Source organism: Pelodiscus sinensis, chromosome 7 (assembly GCF_049634645.1).
Source record: "Pelodiscus sinensis isolate JC-2024 chromosome 7, ASM4963464v1, whole genome shotgun sequence".
In the NCBI taxonomy this organism is placed as follows: Eukaryota; Metazoa; Chordata; order Testudines; family Trionychidae; genus Pelodiscus; species Pelodiscus sinensis.
In genome coordinates this window covers 10,321,209-10,342,819 of record NC_134717.1, presented here as the reverse complement: position 1 = coordinate 10,342,819, position 21,611 = coordinate 10,321,209, and the positions used below count along the sequence as shown (strand labels likewise).

Sequence of the window (21,611 nt, the reverse complement as noted above, 5' to 3'; positions counted from 1 at the left end):
GGTAGGGGCAGAGTGGAGAAGACTCCAGCACTCCCCCTCCCCCAGGCCCTAATTGGCTTGGGGGCGGGGAACCTAAAGGGCCTCCGCAGGCTGGATCCACCCACTTGGTGGTCCAGATCCGGCCCGCAGAGGCCCTTTTGCCCACCCCGTTGCAGTATCAGATACCGGGAGAGGCGGGTCGATCCTAGGGGGCCAGCCAGGCAAGGAGGGTTGTATTGGTCAGTCATTGCCTCTGTGTGATAGAGGTGAAATGGGTTGTGGGTATGTGTGACCTCTACTGATGTATCTGTGGGAGGGTGGGTATGGCTGTGTCACCCCTCCCTGTGTGAACCCCAAACCCTTAAAGATAAGTAGGTAAATAAAAAGAATCCACCTACAAAATATTTCTTTTTAACAGAAGCTCAGTCATCTTGATGTTAATTTGAACATTTGTATGACTGATTGTTAATGAACTCACTTGAATATAAGTAATTTTACCAGGTGTCCCGTATTCAGTTTAGGGGAAAATGGTCATCCTACCTCTAACAGAAAAGAATGAGGTGGAAGTTCTGCTGAGTGAATCCAAGTGAGTTTGCTTGGACCTCTGTCAGAGGCGTAGCGAGGGTGTTATACGCCCGGGATGAAGGCAAAATTGGTGCTCCTTCCCCGCTCCCTCCCCCCCCCCCCCCCCCCCCCGCCAAATGGTGGGGCCCCAAACCTGGCACATAGCTGAGCTCAATCCTGGGAGGAGTGGGGGGAACTTGTACCACGTCTTACCCGACCCCCTCCAGTTTGCGGATGGGTCCCGCATGCACTAACCCTTTGGCAGAGGTGGAGGGAGTCGGGTTGGGGGCAGAAAGGCGGGGAGGAGCTACCATATTTTCCGGCGTATAAGGCGACTGGGCGTATAAGACGACCCCCTAATTTTCTAGTTAAAAGATAGGTTTTCGTCTTATACTCGCCTTATAAGACTACCCCCCCTTAAGAGGCCAACCGGCAGCGCCCCAGCGCCCCTCTGCCTCCCCGGCTTTGCTCCCGGTGTCCCTGGTCTGCTGAGTGCCTGGGTCTGGGGGATGGAGGAGGCATTGTGTTAGAGGAGGGTTCTCTGGGGGAACGGAGGGGAATTGGGTTAGAACGGGGATATGGGAGTGCCTGGCTCTGGGGCAATGGAAGGGGATATTTTGTTAATGTTTTGGTTTTTATTTATTTATTTCCAAATAAAATCACAGAACGTATATTAATTTTATATAAAATATATGTCCATTTTTTGCAATTGTACAAATAAGTATATGTTCAAATAAGTATCTGAAATTTTCACAGAAGCCTATACAAAATTTAAAAGTACCTTACATTTATATTTAAATTAAAAATATTTTATGAGTAAATAACAATTTTACACATTAAATTATTGTATTATATTAAAACAAGACCTGAAAAATATTATAAAATATACCTAAAACATAATCTATAATAATAAATAATTACAACTTTCCAATGGAAGTACATTTTCTTTGGTGTCCCTGAAAGCTATCAGTTTTCCTTTGTGGCCTTCAGTGGGCTTCAAGTTTGACATGCCTGATCTATATGTTTATTAGTCTTAAAAAAAATAATAATCTGGTTACATTTTAAAGTTTTTCCTTTTGTTCTAAAGTATCTTTTATTTTAAAAAAATTATAAGTAACCCCAATGCACCCGTCTCTCCCCCCAGAGCCAGCCCCTCACCAGTATCCCCCCATCCCAATGCATTCATGCCTCCCACAGAGCCAGCCCCCCATCCCAATGTGCTCACTCCTCCCCCGAGCCAGATCCCCCCAGAGCTCCCATCTGAATGCACTCACACCTCCCCCTGAACGAGCCCCCCCGACCCCAGGCCCGGAAGCACCCCCCATCAAATCCTTCCCCTCCCCCGAGAGCCAGGCACGGGAGGAACGGAACAGCCAGGTGAGGGATTCTAACCTTTAAAGTGGCCCCTGCTGCCACCCAGCCCTGCTGCCTCAACTCGCAGCGTGTAGAGAGCGGGGAGCACTTAGACAACTCCCGGTTTCTGTTCAAAAGCATCACGTGGGCCAGAGCAGCGTGCGCTTCGCTTCCAGCCCAGCCCGGTGCCCCCCTGGCGTGGCACCTGGGGGAAAATGCCCCTCCTGCCCCCCCTGCGCTACGCCTCTGACCTCTGTCCCTTCCTATATATATATATATATATATATATATATATATAATCTTATATGACGGTTTTCTGTTCTTCTGATATAGTGTTTAAATAGAGGTATAAATAAATCTCTTATTTGTACTTTACCTGTGAAGTGATGCTGGTAAATAAAGGAAAGAAATACAGTAACCAAGTGATTCCATCAGTAACAGAGATGCCCCACTTTTACAATTATATTTATTAGATTATACCAGGAGAATAAGTGACAAGAGAAGGTTAGAGTAAGGAAAGGAATCAGTATACTATATTTAAAGTTCTGCTAAAGCTGATTGCAAGAAATTGACCAGAAATGAAACACTCTTGTTACTTACTAACAGACTCAACATTTGTAGGAGACATCCATAGTAAAGCATGATTGCAGGGAACTTAGGCAAAAAGGTATCTGGCAAATGTAAAAGGCATAAAGCAAAAACAGGGCTGTAAATGGATTCTGACAACATTCCTTTCAGGAAGAGATCTATGTAAAATATGGAATAAATTACGAAACCTTAACTAGAAAGCAAAGCGTTTTTCTGGAGGTGGAACTTTTTCACAGCATGTAATTAAATCTCTCCTACATTTAGTACTTCAGAATAGGTGTAACTTTTACAGCATACTCACTCCAAAAAGGTAACATAGGACTATATCTAGTAATGAGTGCAGAAATCTGGAAGCTAAACTTCTAGGTTTTAAGGCAAGGCAACCAATAGGGGAAGAGGAGTGAATGGGGCAGCTGCATCAGGGCCCAGTAATTTTAAAAGGCCGGAGGCTCCCAGTCACTGCTGCCTCTACCACAGCAGCAGTGACTGGAGACCCAGGCCCTTTACATCGCTGGTGAAGCCTCCAGTGGTACTGATGGGATGGCTGACGGAAGCTAGCCCTCAGCCCAGTCCCTTCCACCTGAGACCCTGTCCTTCGGGGGAGAGGGAGGGTGACAGCTCCCCCTACAACCTAGTGAAGTCTCTTGTCAGCCCCTGTTCTAAGCACTCAGGGATAGATTTTTTTTTTTAAGTATTTTTGTACTGCAGCCCTCCGCATTGTAATACCCAACTGAAGGAGGAGCCTAAATATAATTTTAAAAGGGATTTAGGCACTCAGCTGAGGCCCAGAGCTTCTATTATAAGTACAGTATAAATGTCTAGATATATAAATTAGCGATATTTCTGCTCTACCATTGATTCATTTAGATCCCATCTATATCACACAAAAAATGTTAGCTGAACATGGACCAGATCACCAGTAAGTATAAATTGGCATAGTTCCATTAGCATTACACCACTTTTTACACCAATTGTGCCCCTGACCCATATGTTTTTAAAAACAGATTCATTGGCCTAACACAGTTTTAAGATACTTTGACTTGTTAGTATGGACAATGGAAAGGTGTGTTAATCCCATTTCCAGGATTAAGGCCAAAATTTGCAAACCTGTGTGCTGGAAGTAGGTCACCTACATAAAAGTGCTCTCAGCTCCTTTTATTTTAGATGCCTGAATGTGAATTTAATGCTGCATTTTTCAAACTTCAGAGCCTCAATAGTTTCGCAAAACAGAATTGACATGTTTCTCCTTGGTCCATGCTGCCCAGGCAAAGGATGTTAAAACTGTGTTAGTATTTGTAAAAACATTTAGCTAACCAGGGTTGTTGTTGTTTTTTTTTAGTAATGTACATGTGTAAACTTAGGCACATAGCAGATCATAACTGTGCCTCACTTATCCCCATCTTATATAGGTATATATACTTCTCTATTTAATATTTCTAAAAAATAAGATAATAATAAATTCACTTTAATATAGTCTTTTCATCCATAGATCTCAATATGCTTTACAAAGGGATGATATCAGAATCATCATCCCTATTTACATCTAGGGACACCAATGCTTTGTGATCCTTGGATGCAATATAAACACAAAGCATTATCAACTAATTATCATCATCTTTATTATCACTCAATATCTAGGAGAGCTGAATAAGACAAAACAATTATTGCTTATTCTGCACATATCCACTTTCTACTTCACTAAATCTCAAGGTACTATAGAAAGTTATCATTTGACTGCTACTCAGAGTAAGGATCTACTTATCTATTGTCTTTGGATCACTGCACATGACCAACACCACTGAATGTCTCCCAGGCAAAGCATTATGGTGAAACTGCAGCTGTACCAAAATTTGAAATCAATTCCAATCACAGCAATGAGTTCAGAGCTTCTGATTATGCCCTGCTGAATAATTCGCTTGTATAACAAATGGGGTTTTGACCCTTCTCTGTAGTAATGTTTAGATGTTAGAAGGACTGTTTTTACAAAACATTATAAAGGCAAAAATTGGTTTTAAATTAATGTAAAATGATTCATCTGGTTTTTGTGTCAGTCTTTTTATCAGCATCCCACAAACCAAAGCACATACCAAAAGAAAAAAATACACGTCACTTAAATGGACTGTTTCAGTGTAAAATTCATAAATCGTCTGGAGAAGTGTACAGATTACAGACCAACAGGATCCTAAAATAGATGGCTGAGCTGTTTAATGCCCTGGCTAACTTTTGAATAGGACTCAGTTGAACTGGAGCAAGCTGTTAGCTGGAGATTTGCACACAATAGATCCAGGTCCTTGAAGCACACAAGATCATTACTTTTTACCCGTTAGGCTTGACTTGCTCCTTCGGGCTGAATTTATCTGAATGCTTCAGACTGATTCTATTAGCATCATCCCCTGAATGCTCTGGTCTGCTCTTCTGTGCTGAAGTAGACAATTTAAATTGCTGTGAAGACAGTGGCCATCAGTGTCATGATTATGAGGATTAGCCAGCAGCCTGGGGATTAAGGAGTTAACTACACCTAGCCAAGTGGAGTGACCAATAGGAATGTAGGTGGGACTTTTCAAACTGGGACAAAGGAATTTGGTTTTTTTTTTCTCCCTTTTGTCTCTGGGAGAGAGTTCTCTGCAGCTACAGAGAGGGACAAGCATGTCTCTCTCTCTCCAAGACACCATTCTTCATTTTCTGTAAGTAGGGTAAAGTTTAGGTAGTTTCGTTAGGTTTTATTGTTTTATGGATTGGGTATTGGGTATGGGATCTGAGATCTGGCACTGTTTAAAAGATGTTTTGGCTTTTCTTTGTAACTAAGTTCTAGGCCCATGGAGTTTCTCCATGAGTATATTTTGTTACCTCCCTATCTAGTCATCATGTTTGCAACAGGAATATTGTTGTAATAATAAAAGTTCTTTCTTTTCTTTTTATTAACCTGGCAGTGGTTAATTGTGTGCCTTGATTTTTATTTTAGGGGTAAGATTTCCCAAATGATCTTTCCCCTGATTTCTTTATCAACATTTGGGTGGTGGCAGCGGAAGTTTTATTCCCAATATCTAGGTTTTTAAGATTTTGGGGGGAGTTTGATACCAAAGCCTGGTAGATAAGGCTTTGGGGTACACTTGCTGGCCCCCACTTCTGCATTTATCATGCCAGAGTGGGGAAGGAGCCATAACATGGTGGCATAGCGGTGGGATTATTTTGAGAACCCAGGATTTTTAAAAAGGCACGTTCCACGAGGCGTACAGATAGTTCGGAATAACTACATAGTCCGAACTATCTAGCCCGTGCCGCGTGTAGCCGCGCGGCACGGGGTTCGAACAAGCCGGCTTTTAAAAATGGCGGAGCCGGCTTTATGCTAATGAAGCCCAGGAAATTCAAATCCCGGGCTTCATTAGCAAGTTCGGTATGCATACATTACCCCCCTAGTTCGAACTAGGGGGGTAGTGTAGACATACCCAGAGAGACATGCTTGTCCCTCTCTGTAGCTGCAGAGAACTCTCTCCCAGAGACAAAAGGGAGAAAAAAAAAAACCAAATTCCTTTGTCCCAGTTTGAAAAGTCCCACCTACATTCCTATTGGTCACTCCACCTGGCTAGGAGTAGTTAACTCCTTAATCCCCAGGCTGCTGGCTAACCCTCATAATCATGACAATCAGTTCCAAAGAGACTAGATTTTTATAACATATTTTTGTGAACAGAAATTAGTAAATGTGAATGAGGATGAACAAGGATTTGGCTTTTTCTAGTGCCTGTGGATCATCAAGTGACTGATCCCTACAGCAACAGTGTAACCCATGCACCTAATAGAGAGCTCTCTCTTTAAGAGACATCTGGGGTGAGATAGAAGTGAGTTGTGTCTTGGTCACTGTTGCTAGGCTGATTTAGCACTCCGTACCCAGAAGATTCTGGAATTGGATATGGTAGTTAGGGTTTGCTTCAGAAGGTTCTGTATATGTTGCTTGGTTCAGACAAGGGATGTTAAATATCGGTTAATTGAATAGTCGAGTAATCTCATGAAATTTTATCAGTAGTCGACTAATCTATAGTCCCCCAGGGTGGGCCAGCAGCCACAGTAAGGGTTATTTTGAGGGAAGGATTTTCATCTCTGTGTTATAAAATGGTTATATTATATAGTAAAAATTAGATTATTTGTTTCTCCATCATAAGATTTTATAAAGTTATTTAATTAAATTCATTTCTTAGTTTCTTTTGTTACTTGAATGTAGGGAGGCTAACATGGTGCAATCCTTGCTGAAATTCCTTAGACTTAACTCTGGCTCTCCAGTTACTTTCTATGGCAGTTAAGGGGTTTTCTTTATTTTAGAGAAGGCCTGGGCAAAATACAACCTGCAGGCTGGATTTGGCCCACCAAGCTACTGAATCCGTCCTGCAGTCGCTGCAGGGAGCCCCAGGCAGGTTCTTTGCTTGCTTCACCCCACCTGCACACTGCTCAGAAATGTGACTGTGGAGAGGTTTTTCTTTAAAAACTACGAGTCTGGAGGGGGGGAGGAATGCTTTAGGACCTGCTTCTCATGTTTCACAGTCCTAGGCAAGTCTGTGCACCTCATATTTTATTTGCCCTCCCCCATTCCCTCCAGTTGGCTAATAATGTTAGTCTCCACCATCCATTTATCTCCTAGCTGTCTTCGTACTTTCTTCCACTTAGAACAATTTCTCCAAACTAGTTCATAAGGTCACCAAGTTCTTCAAATCTCTTTTGGAGGCATGCTTTAAAGGCAAATTAAGAGACAGTTCACAATCCATGTTAGATCATAGAGCTACAATGACAATGCAGTAAGGGTACCCTCATAAAATTCCACTAATTTCAATAAAATCTTTCTGCTGATCTCTGATGGTTTCATCTGCACCCGTAGTCCCAGAAAACAATAGACTAATAGTCCCCAAACCTAACAGAAGCTAGTTGAAATTTTCGAGCAAGAATTTTCATTAAAGTGGTGTGGGGAAATTCAACAGTGAACAGTGGAAGGAGGATCCTACTCTCAAGCAGACTAGATAATTCCACAGAAAGCAAATCATGTCCATTGTTTGGTAGAGGATTACATATTTCTTATTTTTCATTTATTATGGACACATTTTACTATCATGTATTTATTACTAAATACATTTATTAAGTATCATAAACCTGTTATTTTAGTTCTTTTTTATAATTCAAGCACTCAAGGTACCACATACCATTTTAAAAAACAGAGACCGGTTAACAGCTATGTAAATGAATGTAACATCAGTCATTGTATACTCAGCAATTGCTCACTAACAGCATTAGGTATTAAAACATGTTTTATGGAAAGAGGAAAGGTGAGCCAGAACACTACAGCTATCTCCTACTTTTTAAAAAAATGCTATGAACTATTTCTCTCTTTCACCTGAATGGCTGCTATGAATGAGCATAAAGGAACAGTTTAATATTTTACCCAAGGGTGGCATTTCTGACTATTGCCACCATATAATGTCAATAAATATCAGATGTATCTCCTGGCATAGGACTTGAACATACGATCATCTTGCCCAGAGCCAAGAATTCCTAGTAATTAAGGCATGCTTACTATTAAAAATAAATAGAAAATAAAAACAAATAAATGATTCAATGATTCAGTTATTGAGCACGTCATTCCACTTTTTGTTTTAATTCAGTGCCTGAATACAGACCAGTGGCCTCAGGAGTTGGTCCCACGATATTTATTCTTCAGACTCTTAAAACCCAACAAAAACACATTTTAAAGAAATGAAGTCAGTACTTACAAATCAACTCTATAACTTTTCAGTGACTGCACCACTGATGTCCTTAGAGTTATAAAGTCAAACTTTGGCACAGGTTGTTTCCTATTGAAACAGCACTGCAATAATGCTCTTGTTTCCAGCCTGGATCCTGTTTGATACAACAGTTTGATGTTCACTTATAAGACTAGTGAAAAATACTGTGCTAATTTTACTAAGTGCCATGCCAGAATCTCTAGGGCCTTATGTTTCCCTATCTTTCCATACAGTAATATGATTTACTCCTAGTTAATGAAATATGCTTTACATTAGCTGGAGTGTGGAGTTTCGTTAGGATGTCCCTCTACCCCTTTTCTGGCTGACATATGGTTAGGCAGCAACAAACTAAAATTCAGCTGCTTTGATAGAGAGAGCTTCTTCCTTTTCTTTAATATTTGACATAGATGATCATGAGTTGATAATCCCTGAGACCTCCTTTTGCTTCCCCCCATTGCCCCAGTGGTTTATCATGTCCAATTAGCCATCTGCCATGCCTGTACTGCCATTCAAAAGGAACACACTCCGATCTACCACAACCCATCAACAGGCCCATTGTCCCAGCTGACAAACAAGAATCAGACACCATTGTTTCCAACTGATGCTGCTGCTCAGAATATAGGCTGCCAGTTGTGATTAAAACAGTAGGGGTGCCAGAGAACACTCCAGGAATCAGGAACTATGCCAGGAACTACAATATTAGTAAAGAACCTTTATTAAGTTCCTTTTACTGGGCATATACTAATTTCAATGAATAAACACATTGGGTCAAATTTTGCTGTTAGATAATGGAGCTTACATAGACGTGAAAGTCTAGCCGATTGCTTTCACTGTTTTACTAAGGATTCACAGAGTATACTTTGACAAGAAACTCCTGAAATCTCAGGCGAGACAAAGTTCTTTGATTCAAAAACATTCTCCTTGATCATTTCTTAAAAGAATATGGAAGGCCATCTAATGCCATTTGTGTATAACTACAAGGAAGTGATCAAAATCCTGAAAAAACACAGCAGAGTTAACATATAGCGCTACTATTACAGATTACATGAGTTGATTGCATTTCTGCTGCAAATGCCACTCACTTTTTCCTCCAAGGCCACTTTAATAACACAAATGACCAGTCACTGATGTTAAACTAATTTCCTTTTATTATTCTCATAAAAGCATGATGTGACCTTATACTAAAAAGTATAGTTAGCCTACTTACAGTTCTTTGTTCCATTGGTGAAATAAAAATGGTGCCTTAGGGTATGTCTACACTACAAAGTTAATTCGAACTAACAAACGTTAGTTCGAATTAACTTTGATAGGCGCTACACTAGCGATCCGCTAGTTCAAACTTCATTCGAACTAGGTAAACCTCATTCTACGAGGACTAACGCCTAGTTCGAATTAACTAGTTTGAATTAAGGGCTGTGTAGCCACTTAATTTGAACCAGTGGGAGGCTAGCCCTCCCCAGCTTACCCTGGTGGCCACTCTGGGCACCACCAGGGAAACTCTTCTGCCCCCCTCTCAGCCCCGGAGCCCTTAAAGGGGCATGGGCTGGCTACGGTGCCCGTGCCAGGTGCAAGCCTGCCAGCACCCAGCCAGCAGACCCTGCACCTGGCATGGCTTGAGCCAGCCACCCGCTGCCACCCAGCCCTCCGCCTCTTCCCGGGACCAGGCCGGCTGCTCCCGGGACCCTGCCCAGGTCCGCAAGAGGCGGGCGCCTGCCTGTTCTAGTGCAGACATCGTGGACCTCATCCACGACCTCTGCACTAGACACAGGAAAGTGGCTGTCTAGGGCAGGATAGCTGCCAGCCTGGCCACCCAGGAGCAGGTTTGCATGAAAATCAAGGTGGTCCACTGAGACCCCCAACTCTGAGCCCTGAGCTTAAAATGGCCGTCCTGGGTCAGACCAAAGGTCCATCTATCCCAGTAGCCTGTCTGCCGACAGCGTCCAACCCTAGGTACCCTGGAGGGGATGGACCGAAGACAATAGCCAAGCCATTTGTCTTGTGCCATCCATCTCCAGCCTTCCACAAACAGAGGCCAGGGACACCATTTCTACCTCCTGACTAATAGCACTCCATGGACCCAACCTCCATGACTTTATCTAACTTCTCTTTGAACTCTGTTCTAGTTCTAGCCTTCACAGCCTCCTGCAGCAAGGAGTTCCACAGGTTGACTATTTGCTTTGTGAAGAAGAACTTTCTGTTATTAGTTTGAAGCCTGCTACCCATTCATTTCATTTGGTGTCCCCTAGTCCTTCTATTATGGGAACTAATGAAGAACTTTTCTTTATGCACCCTCTCCACACCACTCATGTTTTTATAGACCTCTATCATATCCCCCCTCCATCTCCTCTTTTCTAAGCTGAAAAGTGCCAGTCTCTTTAGCCTCTCTTCATATGGGACCTGTTCCAAACCCCTGATCATTTTAGTTGCCCTCCCATCTCCCAACCTCTCTCTTCCCCTCTCCCACCTTCTTTTCCCAGTCTCCCCGAGTTTTGTCCAATAAAGAGAGTTTCTATTTTTGAACACACGTGTCCTTTATTTTGTACATCAGGAAGGGGGGCTAGAGAGGGGCAAGTGGAAGGAGGTGAGGGAGGAATGGGGTACAAGCCCCCAATGGGGAGGACTGGGGTGGCTCTGCGGGCTCCTCGGGGTGGAAGCTCTCCTGCAGCCCCCCCCCCTCCCGGATGGCAGCCTGCGGCAAGTGCAGCCGGGCTGATGGCCGAGTGCTGTGATGTGCCGAGTGTGGGCACTCAGGGCACTCCAAGCCAGGACTGCTTTGCAAGCGGGGAACCCCTGAGAACTGTCTGTCCGGGGTAGGGGTCGGGTCCCTTTAAGCACAGCCCTTGGCTAGCCTGAGACAGCGGCTCCACGCTCTAAGTCCTACTCTGATGCCCTGCCGGCACTGCTTCCGGCCATCCTTAACCTCGGTTCAGGGTCCACTCCATGTGGACATGCTAGTTCGAATTAGCAAAACGCTAATTCAAACTAGTTTTTAAGTCTGGATGCGCTAATTCGAATTAGCTTAGTTCGAATTAACTAATTCGAACTAAGTTAGTTAGAATTAGCGCTGTAGTGTAGACATACCCTTAGATAATTAAGGCTGCAGGAAAGGAATTTCATTTTTAGCTTTAAAGGCAATTTGTTGCCTTTAAGAGAGGATTGCCTAATAGACTGTGTATCTACTTGGCCTCTTTCACCATATTAGCTGAGCAACTACATTGTTTTAAAATGTAAAAATGGAATTACATTCTTGGGCCCTCATTCTACAAGGTTTTGGAGTACTTGCTTAATTTTAAGCATAAGAGTAGTCCTATTCATTACAATGGCACAGCTCATGCTTTGAAACCTAAATTATATGATGCTAAATTTAGCAATGTGTTCAAATCAAGAGAAGAAAGTGGGGATAGCTAGGCTACACTCTCAGAAAACCCTTATCCAGCATAGTCCACCAAGCTCTCACATGGAACCCGCAAGGAAAACGCAAAAGAGGAAGACCTCAGACAATGTGGAGAAGATCTACTGAGACTGTAGGAGAACTGGGGTACTCCTGGAGTCATCTAGAAGTTTTGTCTCAAGACAGAGTGACGTGGAGGAGACTATGGGTACGTCTAGACTACATGCCTCTGGCGACAGAGGCATGTAGATTAGGGTACCGGACATAGTAAAATGAAGCGGCGATTTAAATAATCGCCGCTTCATTTAAATTTACATGGCTGCCGCGCTGAGCCGACAAACAGCTGATCAGCTGGGATGAGGCAAATACCTTTGATGTCGGCAGGGGAGCGTCCAGACTATCGCGCTGAGCCGACAAACAGCTGATCAGCTGTTTGTCGGCTCAGCGCGGCAGCCATGTAAATTTAAATGAAGCGGCAATTATTTAAATCGCCGCTTCATTTTACTATGTCAGGTACCCTAATCTACATGCCTCTGTCGCCAGAGGCATGTAGTCTAGATGTACCCTTATAGATGACCTATGCTCCATTCAGAGTACAACAGTTTAAGAAGAAGAAATTTAGCAGCAACTATAAACATGATCCCTATCTTAAGTTCATTCATGTCTATATCTGATCTTCTTTTCAGCCTGCTGGATCAGGAAACAGGAATTATTTAAACAGCAACAATTTTTTTCAGTGCTCATTCACACTCCAGCACTGGATATATATCACTTTTAAATTATTATGGTCTCTACTAATCTGCTGTAACATTTAACTATAATAAGGAGCAAAATGATATTGTAAAAGAGACTAATATTGTATGCAGTCACATGAGGAGGTCATGTAAATAAGATTCTATCCTTTGTAATGTTGTATGGGGGAAGAGAGGTGTACATTGTGTTCAAATACCAACTTCAGTCCGAGCCATATCTGAATTGACATGCTAACTACAAATAATTCCATCAAATGACTTTTTTGTGCAAAACTGATCATAACCTCATGCTGTAAACTATATATTCCACAGGTGACTTGACTAGGAATGCATTCATCATGATGTCTGCGGCAAGATCTAATTTCAGTTATGTTATTGAAAAATCCAGTACAAGTTCAATGAAGTAAATTGAGTTATTCCAGATTTACACCATGATAACTGAGATCATAATTTTTTTTAGAATTCCTACCTATTTTTTTTAATTCAAACATTCCATATCTTTTCTTCTATAGCCACCTGTGTTCCAGAGCTCTCCCGTAAGATGATCACTTTACTTCTACATTTGCTTCCTCTTTCTTTCCTGTATTCAGGTTTCTTTTGAAACATATTTTACAAATCTCCCAGCTGTGCTTTCAAGACTCTTTGGGCAAAATTTCCTAAGTGGTAGAATCCTTGTGCTTTAAGACAGAATATGGGCACCATATAGGCCTATAAAAAGGGGTTGTTCATGACTAACTAAGTTCAAGGCATAAAGTGCACTGTTATTTGTTTATAGGGTCTAATGCTCCATAAGTATTTTCTTTGATATAGCTTTGAGGTATTTATAAATACCTGTAGGCACCATGTTGTACATGTCACGATGGAGTAATAAAGCTGCTTCTATACATCCATAATCAAATTTCCTTGGGACCATAAGGCCACAGCAGCTGAAACAACAAAATACATCATACCAGTCCTGCCTGTCTGAAAGAGGCCCAACACACCTGTACAATAAGAGAAATCCCCACAGGGTCCTTAGCATAGGATATGCATGTTCTTTTACATCTCCAAAGTAAAATTATAAGTCTTCACTTTCCAACACTCTGTCAAGGCCTTAATACAACCATGAAAAAACAGGGATACTTACACTTTCCTGGCCAAAACTGACTGTTAGGTACACCTGTTCATCCTTTCCATGGATGACAGACAACCAAGACACAAATCTGGCCACCTCTGTTAGAAACTTATTTGCAGTGTTTCTCATGAGCACCACAGCCATTGTATTCTTCTCTTGTTTTTTTCTTTCACAATAATACTGTTCTTCTGTGGGCTTAATTTAAAATTCAGTGAAGGGAATGGCAGTTTCCCACTGATTTCTGGATTACACCCTATTGCAATGCCTTCTAATGTAGCTAATGTTCATATTGTATTGATATTTCCTTTACACTAATAGCCACTGGCATATACCCAGCTTCTTTGTCTTCAGACCCCAGACTGATAGCACATTGTCTACAGGATCAGGAGGAAGACAAGAGACAGTGCCACAGAAAGTTTCCTTCCATGTGGAGGGAACTGCTTATGGAAGCCCCGCTCCATCCTCATATGTTGGGGAGCACATGATGATCTGATCTTAGGTGAGTGGTGACTAAACACTCTGAACTATATTGGAAAAAAAAATAATTCATATTATAGATTAAGCAAAGTGTAAAATGAAAATCCACATTCCTGGTAATACCATAGGGCAGGGGTTGGGAACCTCAGACCCAGGGGCTGTGTGCAGCCCCTGGCTTGCCTGAATCCAGCCCTCAAGGGCCAGGGCTCCCTATCAGCATTAGGAAACCCACGCTGGTGTTCCAGCCCTCCTGTCACCTGGGGCTTGCCAGATAGTTTGAACAAAAATACCAGACACACTTGACATTACATCACAATCTACATTACATCTTATTTAGAAAATGCTGGACATTTATATTTTCTCAATTAGTTTCCCGAAGAGAGAGCTCAAATACTGGACTGTCTGGTTCAAAACTGGACACCTGGCAACCCTACACCCCACTGGAGGACTAGAGCACACAAAATCTACTAGCCTGGGCCCCAGTAGCCTCTGGTGTGTAAGGGGAATGCGGGGAGTGTCTTTCTCCTCAGTCAGAAGCTATGTCACTGAGGGGTTGTTGGGTTTTTTTCCTTTTTGTTTCTCATTTGTGTGGTCCCCAGCTGATTTCTCTGCGGGTCAGTGACCCCAGACCCAAAAAATATTCCCCATCCCTGCCATAGGGTAAAATTTCTGAAGAGAAGGGTAATCTCTATGTTGTCACTGCCCCTTTAAACAACAGGGGTCCTTTCCAAATGGAACATAAAACATGACAGGTTTTTTTTCCACATCACAGCCTCCTTTATTAGTGTACATTACCAGAACAGCTCTTATAAATTATAAAGTCTCAAGGTGAGGAAGTCAGACACAATGAGTACACCTTACCACCAGAGACAAGCAGATCGATTCAATTTATCTGTCCTAGTAGGAGACACTTGATTCCATCAGTCTCAAGGAGCACTCTTCTGCAGGCTTTTTTTCAAGAACATCTATTGATCAAACAGCCTGTCCACTGCCAATCATTTTAAAATTATTTAGTAGCAGAACTGCCAATCACTTGTACACAAATGAACCATAGTGAAAGCCTAACATGCTGGTAGAAGGCAAAAGGCAAAGAGAATAATTCATCACATTCAAAAAAAGATCAATTTTCAATTCACCCACAGGAATCAATAACAGATTCTTCATCTTCACATCAGAAACAATATTAAAATTAAATGCCACAAAAAATTAGAGAAGAAAACCCAATCCACTGTAAAAACAATGAGGAGTCCTGTGGCACCTTAAAGACTAACATATTTATTTGCCTACGAATGCTTATGCCCAATAAATCTATTAATCCTAAAGGTGCCACAGGACTCCTCGTTGTTTTAGCAGATACAGACTAACATAGTTATCTCGATATCTATCCACTGTGTATTGTATGGATTAATGATTGCTCTTTCCAAAAACTCCTGGTTCGCTGGATTCTTCCATTTACCTCTATGGATAGTTAAGGCTTGACAACATTTTGTCTGTTTCACCGCAGCTTCCAAAGTGTAACAGAAACTCTTAGAACACAGGCACAAAGACAAAGCTTTTCTTATAGGTCCTCAAACATCCCGGGAAAATTCTGACATTCCATCCATGGCTTTACAACATGACTTCCTTTACTACATTCATTCTCCAAGCAACAAAGTCATTTGGATTCCATCCCACACAACAACATAAAAGCAGAAAACTCAATACACATTTAAATTGCTGATACAAAATAAGCCACTTTTTCTGAAGAACTTATGCACAATTTCATTCTTTTTCAAATAGAAATCAAAGCTTAATAAAGTATGTAAAGGATCAGATTCTTTCACAAAGAATTGCTATAGCTCAAACAGTAGTTCTGGACTTGATGTGGAAATTACTGCTTTTAGTTCTATGACTTGCATGAAGTGAGAGTGCATGAATTATTATGAATTCTGATTTCAGTTACAGAAATACAATCCCACTCAAGTAAATGAAATTACTCTTTTTATACATTATGGTAACTAAAATCAGAAAAGTCTCTGCCACATATTTCTTTAGAGACATTTGACAAGATACTGATCTCGGTTATAATAGTGTATGTCCATTGACTTCATAGAAGTTATCCCTGTTTCACACCAGTGTGAGATCAAAATCAGGCCCATCATTTGTTACTTTGGATTGATTAATTTATCAATTTGTTTATTATCAATGTATCTGTTATCTTCATTGGATAACAGCCTACATCTGAATTACTGGGTGATCTTGCTAACCATCTGTGAAGGGCCTTCACCTCTGGCATCTGCTTACTCTATTGGTCCAAGAGAGCTGAATCTGTTGATCTTTGATGTTCAGTATAAAACTTATCTGTTTACTAAAGCTTTTGACTGAGATACAATGATGGAAGAAGGCATCAGGACATTGATTTTTCACTGAGGATGCTGCCTTCTGAGTTTTTGCTTTTCCTGCAATTTGTTGAGTGCCCTTCTTATAGCCAACTGTTTGGCAGCTCCTTCAAATGGTTATCCTGTACATGGAAGGCAAGGATCTGCATTACTGACATACCTAATGTTAACAAAATATTGTTTTAGTTGTCACAAATGCACCAAGTGACTAAGAAATTGTCTTTTATATAATCTACATAAACACTAGTAATTCATATATATTTTTGTATATACAAACACCTCATTAACACTTAACAAAAAAACAAACCACAAAAAAAGTAGACAAAAGGTAATACAGGATCTGATCTCACAGTCTTGTCTCGGGCAATACTGCCATTGACTTCTGTAGGAATTCTGCCTGAGAAGAGACTGGAAGGGTCAGGTTCTCAGTTTGTTCATAAGTGTTCTATCTAGACTCTCTCCCTGAATACACCTCATGAGCTGTTTTCTCTACCACCTATTAGGACTGACACCAACAGCAACTCTAGGCAGTCACAACATCAGCACAGAAAGTAGAGAACCAAATAGGACAAGCATTCATAGAAATATAAGTTATTCCAATAAAAAATAGTCAGTTTCATTAAGGTCAGGCCTACCATCAGATGCCTGGATTTCAGTTTATCTGTGTTATTTATATTCATTTTAAAACATACCTGATATGCACAAAATACTGATACTGTTTAAAAGAAAAATTGTTTACTAATTCACAGACATGAACCAGTATCATAGTTATGAGAGGACACATGATGGTATAGAATCATTCAGATGCAAACTATTCACTTCCTTGAATAAAATGTAATGCCAAAAAACCTCCAGAAACCCTTTAAATTAAATGCACAGGATACCTAACAAAGTTATATTCATTATTCCTTAGGCATGAAATTTCAGGAGGAGGACACAGAACAGGAAAATGTTTGATCATGGGACTCTGAGTGTTTGTTCTTTTCTTATTTAGCCTGATTTCTTTTATAATCTGCGCACAAATGTGAACAGTCCCTCTGAATTCAATTTTATCATCTTTTCTTATGCTGGAAATTGAGTGTCATTATGCAATGATTTAAGCTTTTAAGGGGGAGAGTCCTGAAGCAACATACATTTTTAAAAAGAAAAATTGCTAATTTTTAAAGTGCATTCTCCAAAACTTCAATAGCCCAAGAACATTTACACCACTGGGGTATGGGAAATCTATAATGCTTTACTTGTAGCCGTGCAGAGTATCAGGAGGCAAATATTCATTGGCTTAATGGATCACAAGATATGCAAAGTCAGACCTTATTATAGTTATCCTCCAGATCAAAGCATTTTCACATAAACATGGTTCAGTCCACACAGTTGTAGCAGATCTGCAGGAATGAACTCCTTTAAAGTTTTGGTGATTATAAGATTTGTTGTAACTGGAGCCTGAAACCATCTGTATAACCAATGATCAGGTAGAAGGAAGAAGGCAGCTGAAAAGCAAAGCCCTGACAAACAGCTGTGGCAGTAAGTGTCAAATCCAGACTACCAGGGTCAATACCCTTATGAGTGAGCATTTAATCCTTTGCAATTTTAATTAAAAATCCAACAAGTAGTATGTAATACTTTCTTAAAGTTCCACCTAGGGGATTAAAATGAATTCCATAAATTATTTCACCTGGGGCTTTGATCCTACATAAAATTATGTTTCAAAGATAAGGCACACCGAACTCATAATACCCTATGTGGGTTTGTAGTGTAGACACATTTCTTAAAGAATATGGCCTGAAGCAGAGTCACATTTCATCTTATACTATGTAATAGTATTGTCCCCTAAAACTGGAGGACATTTATTTCTCACACTACTCATTGATACACAATTGGATGTGTTCTTGAATCCTTCTAACGAAAGTCTACTTCAGTAGGAATGAGATACCCAGGCAAATATGCTCACCAGTTTTCCCATCAGTAATGACCTGTGTTGACTTCTAGCATCCCTAATGTCCAGTACCCTGCCACATTATCTATGACTGATGGCACTGGATTAACAAAGCCTTTTTAAAGGATTGCAAAGGTGGTTTGAGATGGAAGGGTATGACAGAACTTGCACATATAATATATTTATAGTTTTCAAGTGAAAGTACAAATTTACTAGACTGAAGGAGGGATGAAAGTAACTCCTCTTCAAAATAATTAATTGTGATTATTATTTACTGACCTTTCCCCCCTTATTCTCCAACCTGACAGTGGCAGGATCCAGGAAGCAGTTATACACTATGGCAATATGCCTAAGGATGGTTAAAATTGGAGCTCTAGCTCCATCAACAGATCCCTACCTATAACTCAATTTGAAAGCATGTTTAAGACCAAATGCCATGTCTTTTTGTGTGAGGAGTTCTCACAAGCTACCAACAAACGTCTTAGAGAGGCTTTTGTGTGTTTCCAATCTCCGAAGAGGAAGGGAGAGAGTAAGGTTACATTTCCTGCAATGTTAAGATCTTGTAACATGCAAGAACTGGGAGGATGTGTAATCCCTTCCCTCTTGCATTTAAAAAGTGATCTAAGATCGCCCCATTCCTGTGTAACAAGCGAAGAGCAGCATCATTTTCTAGCAAGCCAGGGAACAAATGGAAACGAAACAAGAAGAGGGGGGAAATAAATCTGGTTCTCTTCTGAAACTGACAGCCACCACTTTCCAATCCCCAGTCAATTCGCTAAGTGCTTTTGAAAACAACCCTAACACAAAGCGCCTTTGCCCAGAGAAGGGGCTTCTCCTTTTAGTGTATGTCACTCTGGCACCAAGGCTTAGAAGGGGGAGGGGGAGCAGAGGGGAAATAGACAATGAACAAAATATAAACAAGAAGAGGGGAGAATCAGAATCCTTCACCCAGCGGACCCCAACCCTGTCCATGCCCCCAAACAAAGCAAGACAGCGAGTTCCCTGCGGCCATCCACTCCAGGATGGTGCCAACGCAAAACAATCCCTTTCTCGCATCCCATTCTCGGCCAGACAGGCGGTGGCAGCCCCTTCCCTCCTCCATCTCCCCTTCCCCATTCCTGCCTTACCTGTTCGGAAAAAAGCATCCACCTCGGAATCGGGAACAGCACCTTCCTCCGCTGCCCCTTCTGCGGGATTCATGGCTGGGGGAAGAAGAGGCGAGCCCAGCTGCTGCTAATATCCAGTGAGTTAGGGAGGAGGAGAAGCAAAGGGGGAGAGAGAGGGAGGAGGGTTGGAGGCGCTTTCAGCAGCTAGCCCAGCCGTGCACCACCGGGATCATCCCTTCCATGGTGTCTGATGAGCTCTGCTGCGGCTGCTGCTCCCTGGGCTTAGCAGCAGCTGCTCCCACTGCCTGCCAGTCGTGTGGGGTTTGGAGTCCTCCCCCCAACACCTCCAGCAAAAGCAGGCTTTCTGCCAACCCCCCTCCTCTCTCTATTGTTCAGACCTGCTCTGCTCTCTTCCCCCTCCCCTCCTCCTCCTCTCTTCTTTGCCAACAATGCCCCTTGCTGCACATGTGACTCCAACAGAGCTGTATTTACATAGATGACAGTTCAATTCCTTACAGCAGCGGCAGCCGCTCGAGCTAGTATCACACCAGCTATTGTTGTTTTCCTAATGATCCTTCCAACCAGACTGGGTTATTCTGGCAGTCAGGACTTCCTGAGGGAGGCAGGAAAACTGGGATGTGGATATTAAATGGGAAAAGGAAAGGGGAGGGAGGCTGCTGTGTGGGTGTGTGTTGTGCATTTCGTGGGAGCTTTATCTTTACATGATCAGGGGACTTTCTTCTTCCCCATTCTTTCCATCTCTCTTAAATCATCTAATCCACTCCTCCCAGCCAATACAGGATTGTGCCCTATAGTATATTCTCCTACCGAGTTCTTAGCATCTCACGTGACTGGCTTTTACACACAGACACACACAGACACCTCTAATGCTTGTACTTGTCCTTACTATATGGATCATTCACCACAGCTTTCCTTCCTAGATTCAGATCACAATGAACATTTTTTCCTTCCAGGCAGATTCAAACCAAGACAAAAACCCACTGGTTGTGTATGAACATACAGTCAGGCAAATGAAGTCCACCACAGAATGGTTGGCTCCTGTTGAATTTCAGTTCAAAGAAATATGTAAGGTTGACAATTAATGCAGTGACTGTAGTACCTATTGGTTTTTAAACAATATTTTTGCTTACAATATGACAGTGCTTAAGAGCATACAGAATGCTGTTTCAAGTTCCATTTCTGAGTGTACCATGGTCCTGAATAGGCATGTGTGTGCATGTCTGAATATGGGCACTTAAGCCTCCAAGTGGATTTCACTGATTGTCCCTGGGTGCTTTGCTTTGCTATCCTCTCTATTTGTGTCATCAATCTGCATTGTTCTCATATCAAATTTAAAAGCAATGAGGCACATTGCAATGGTAGGTATCTATAAAAAGTGCAAAGTCAAGTAACAAAACTGGGGTTTTCTGTATACTGCTATATAACATGATGTTGAAATGTCAGGTTTCTGAAACAAATATTTGAAACTCTGTATGTTCTTGCAGGTGCTTTCACATTCTGCTTTTTGCAGCTGTGAGGAGCCTTTGGGCTTGATGGAATGCATGGAGTTGTAGTTTGGGAATGGGACAGGAAGCCGGGATATATTCATTTCTAGTTCCCAGTCTGACATTGGTTCAGTTGTCAGGTGATTTCTCTACCACAGTTTCACTATCTGTGATATGAAGATAACATTTACACAATTCTCTGAAAGGGGTATTCTGAGGAATAACTATGTACTATTTGTAAAATGCCTTGAAGATGAAAAGCATATGTCCAGGTAATCAGATAATAATGTGAAACATAGGGCCACTTGTTGAAAAGCTTTCCTCGCTCTGTCATTCTCAACCTCATCAGCTACTCATTCCACCTTAGCCACACAATATATCCAAAACTGTTAATTTACTCATTAAGGCCAGATTTAGCCATTTTGTCTCACAGTGACAGTTGAAATCAGTGAGCTTATCTGTGGTACAAGGTACTATTCTTTATTATTGTTTAGGGGGGACCTAGCCCTAAAAAAAATAAATTATAAGTGAAACTTCACCATGTCTATCTTCTTGTTCAATTCAAACCTTATGTTTTTACTTCATCCCAAAATTGACAACTTTCTTGTGCCTCTTTTATTGCTCAACGCTATAATTCTGCTTCTAATCCCTAAGACATTGCCCACAAACCTTTCTGAAACTCTTATTCATGCCTTCAGCACCTTTCATC

General features: G+C 41.6%; 1 protein-coding gene across 7 annotated transcripts in view; it reads right to left on the bottom strand.

Moving 5' to 3' along the window:
* Nucleotides 1–19,970, bottom strand: part of KALRN (kalirin RhoGEF kinase) — a 790,448-nt gene extending 770,478 nt beyond the window's left edge. For 3 of the 7 annotated variants that reach the window (XM_075933137.1, XM_075933140.1, XM_075933138.1), the window contains exon 1: nt 19,419–19,966. In XM_075933137.1, the coding sequence (XP_075789252.1) occupies nt 19,419–19,491 (73 nt within the window). In that variant the 5' untranslated portion in view covers nt 19,492–19,966. Of the gene's footprint in view, nt 1–19,418 lie in introns of all 7 variants that reach the window. The other 4 variants (XM_075933142.1, XM_075933143.1, XM_075933149.1 and 1 more) reach the window with 3 other exon arrangements.
* Between the last annotated feature and the right edge of the window lie 1,641 nt (nt 19,971–21,611).